Below are 4,255 nucleotides of genomic sequence, written 5' to 3'. Positions count from 1 at the left end.
GAACTGTGGTACTATCCGAATGTGGACATAAAACTTAACACTAACATTAACTCGTTAATCATACAAAAACCAGAAACAGCAATAAAGTTCAACGTTTGAAGGAATTATCCGAAACAAAAAGACAACCAGAGGAATAATATAATAAGTCAAATGCAGCACATTGAACACAAGGATAAAAAAAACACTTTAAAGGATAGTCCTCTCTTTGAACATTGAAACTAAACCAAACACTCCATATCCAGAACCAACATTAAAAATTCACAGAAGCTATACTGACCAAAACATTAAACTTTTCCTCTCTATCTCTCCTACTTATAATCCATATAATTCCATACCACATTTTTTATTTTTATTTTTTTTTTAAAATTGATATTTTTGGTAAATACCTACCGTATTGCCCCTAATTAACGCTCCCGGGGGCATTGCAAACTGCAAAAGGGGGGGGGGGCGCTAAGTCGAGACTAATTTGGTCATATGACGTGAATTAAGAGACACTTAAAGGGCTATGTTTTAAACCTAACATTGGTACAGTGCCATATTTTAATAGACGGTGTTATAGTATTTGTACAGTTCTGGATTTATTTTTCACATATGATTTGTTGATTTCAATGCTAATAAGTGTTTTTCTTCTTATTTTTTTAAAATTAAAATTACATTAATAAAGTGGATTACAGTCGAAGATCATATGTTGGATTACTATTGCAAGGTAAATTTTTATAATGTAACACGTTCACTGTCGAGAGTAATCGTTACACTTTAAATGTGTAACTGTTAGTCATACATCGTTTAATGATGAACCGTTTTTATAGGGTGGAACTTTACAGTGTTGATATTGAGTTGATTCATCCAATGGGAGCCTCATCTCTTAATAATATTCAAATTGTCTCTCGCCTAATGAATAACTATTTTATTAGCTTTGTGTTCAATAAATATATTATTGAGTTAGTCCAAATATTTATTTATTTGAGTTTTACTGCTTGTTATGTTCACTTTATAATGTTTGCTTGGAGAAAATTGTCATACACATATATATATAAGTTATGTACTCATACTTCATATGAAACGTGCTTTTTCTCCGAACACTAGACTTATATCCAGAACAACAGCTCTTACGGTTTGAATGCCTTTGGGACTAAGCATGAGTCTAATCAATTACATGTATTTTTTAACACTACATTTTGTATTCTTTCCCTTACGGTTTTTCGAGAAGTAAAATCTATAATAGTACTTCAACCACACTATGTCTCCCATATCCATTGCCGACGATAATAAAGAAGGTAGTGTTAAAAATACAATAACTCTGTTACTACTCTTTTGTTTAAAATATAAACGGCATCTACAATAATGTCCACAATTAGTCATTATTTTTATTTAATTAAAGTTGGAAAATCTATTTGTATTTTTAAATATTTGTGTAATTATTGTATTAAAGTGTTTTCTTAATTGTATAAGAGATGGCGCCACGCGACTAATAATTATAATGCTAAAAGTTAGTCGTAATCAAAATAATTAGTCGATTGAACAAAATTGCAGTCAATCTCAGATACTTTTGTTAGAGCTAATTGAAGTTAATTGCTAAGGTAACTGTTACTAAAAATTATTATAAACTTAAGAAAAAATTAGTTTCATTAACTGCAAATCATCGTTAATCAACCACAGCCTGATGGCTTATAACAGATAGCCCATAGTGTAGCTTTGTGCTTAACAACAAGATCAACCACATAATTTAAGATGTATTTAATAAACAGTTTTAAATATACAAACCATATAATATACATCGTCACATTTTTGTATTTATCTGTACAAAACATATTTACATAATAATACTATGAGCAATAATATAATCGAAAAGATAATGTAAACAAAACTTAACACACAGATGATATATTACAATGCAGGATAACGTGTTTTTTTTTCATATGTACATAAAAAAACAAGTCATGAATTAAATTGGAGCAGACTGGGTGCGAAGCTTTAATAGGCTCCAGTTGAAGCCGGTTGTGCCGTCTGGACCTTTGGGAAGCCTAATTACACCATCAGGGATCAGTAGCCGAGTATTATGAGTAGGAAAAGTGCATCCTCTTTCTCTTCCTTGCGTCAGTCGCCGTTGGACCCAAGGACTAATGAAGGGTTTTAATGAGTCACCATCAGAATGGTTGTTGGACATTGGACAGACTAAGGGTTTACTGATGTTTTGAGAACTTATGGGTCCATTAGAACTCCTGTGATTGGCAGTAAAAGTATTGCGACGAAATGTTGGTTCCTGGTTCCATTTTGGCCAAGTTGAGGTGGACTTTGGGCTGGCAGATAATCTGGTTGATTCTATAAACGATTTTCCTTTATCTGGACATCCATTGCCTGTGGGAGTTTCTCCTTTTCTAAGCTGTCCCGCACGAGCCTGTCGTTTTCCATTTTTCCTTTTCTTTAATTCATTTCCTTTGTTTTTATTTTCATCACCATTACTATTCACATTGAAATAATCTTTTGGAACAAGTGGAATGACTTGCATTGACCTCCAGTCAATACTCTTGGGAAAAAATCCATTCCAAGCGCGACAAGCACTCTCACGATTCTCAAACTCGACCAGGGCACAAACACTAGAACCTATTTCGGGATGCTTGTAAAGAAATGTCTTTATATCTGCCGGTATGGCTTTACTTGGATGAATGATTCTAATAAGAGTAATCGTGCCATATTTGGAAAATATTTCTCCAATTTTTTCCACTGTTGGCTTTTCAAAAGGTAATTTAAATGCAACTACAGTTCTAGATGGTGGTGTCTCATCGTAATCTGGTAATGGATCTTTACGCCGGACTTTGGTGCCTTCTTCGTTTATTTCTAATTCTTTTGAGTACCTTAAACTACAAGCAACGACTCTCCAGTTTTTTGTAAAGCTCTTAACTTTTCGAAAAGAGGTAATAAGTTTAAGACTTACATATCCCTGCTTGTTACGCCGGACATGTTTTAAAAGAAAGGGATCTTTCAGAAGGTTTGCATTTGAAAAGTAGTACTCTACTTGTTTCACGATATTTTCCACCACAACTTTGTCGGGTTGAGGAAAATCATCCGCATTCTTTGGACATTCTATTCCAGAATCCTTTTCCCCGTCGCTGTCAGTACCTTCTTTGCAACAATCCAGAGAATTCCCGTCTCCTTCATTAGTGCTACAGGTTGTCGAAGACCTGCAGTCGTAGCCTTCAACATCCAGGTTGTGAAAAGGAACTTCAGTTAATAAGCAGCCTTCACTTCCAGAATCTTCATTGTCAGTTTGGTCACAGATTGGCGATGGAGAAAAACAATTCTGCGTGTCCGCTGTGTTTAACATATTTACACTGGTATGGATGTCTAAAATCATGATTTAAAGTTTTAACCGTCCACCTTCTAACTCTCGTGTCCACAGAACACTGCAAAATACTCGCTCACTAGGTCCTGGACGATATTTATAAGCCCACATGTCCTATGGAATTTCACGGTCGCGTGGTGTTACCGTCTTTGGTGATTGGCCAAAAGTGTTGTGACGTCACATGTTTGTGAGGCAGGTCTAGAGTATGGGCAACTGCCAGAAACGGACGTGGAAGTAAACTAAAATATGACTGTTTATACATAATATTTTTTTAAAAAATTACCATTTATTGAACAACATTTGAAGATAGGCCGTATTGAACATGCGCGTGATCCAGTTTCTACGTCATAGGAGGTGGAGGGTCGGTGGTATGATTATCCCGTGACATTTGAGTAATAAGATAAACAAGTGGCGAGAGCTCGATAACAAATAACAGTAAAGGTGGCTGTTAAAAACAGATGCACGATTAATTATTTTTAAACATGTTTACCTATATTTGTATGTTAGGGAGAAATGGTTGTTTGTGTAATAAACTCAGGAAAACAACAGATGTTTGTGTATTAAACTGAAGTAAAACAACAGATGTTTGTGTATTAAACTGAAGGAAAACAACAGATGTTTGTGTATTAAACTGAATGAATACAACAGGTGTTTGTGTAATAAACTCAAGTGAAACAACAGATGTTTGTGTAATAAACTGAAGAAAAACAACAGATGTTTGTGTAATAAACTGAAGAAAACAACAGATGTTTGTGTAATAAACTCAGGAAAAACATCAGATGTTTGTGTATTAAACTGAATGAATACAACAGATGTTTGTGTAATAAACTCAGGAAAAACATCAGATGTTTGTGTATTAAACTGAATGAATACAACAGATGTTTGTGTATTAAACTCAGGAAAAACATCAGA

The 4,255-nt window shown here is 34.4% G+C and overlaps 1 protein-coding gene across 1 annotated transcript; it reads right to left on the bottom strand.

Annotated features, from left to right (window-relative positions):
* Window positions 1–1,768: 1,768 nt before the first annotated feature.
* LOC106476535 (la-related protein 6-like) lies at window positions 1,769–3,474 on the bottom strand. Its single transcript, XM_013937186.2, has one exon. It carries the CDS (start codon window positions 3,353–3,355, stop codon window positions 1,946–1,948), a length of 1,410 nt encoding a protein of 469 aa, XP_013792640.2. The 5' UTR covers window positions 3,356–3,474; the 3' UTR covers window positions 1,769–1,945.
* Window positions 3,475–4,255: the final 781 nt, after the last annotated feature.

Source organism: Limulus polyphemus, unplaced genomic scaffold, assembly GCF_000517525.1.
Source record: "Limulus polyphemus unplaced genomic scaffold, Limulus_polyphemus-2.1.2 Scaffold10812, whole genome shotgun sequence".
NCBI classification, from domain to species: domain Eukaryota; kingdom Metazoa; phylum Arthropoda; class Merostomata; order Xiphosura; family Limulidae; genus Limulus; species Limulus polyphemus.
The sequence above is the reverse complement of the archived record's forward strand: the minus strand, read 5'-3'. Positions and strand labels throughout refer to the sequence as shown.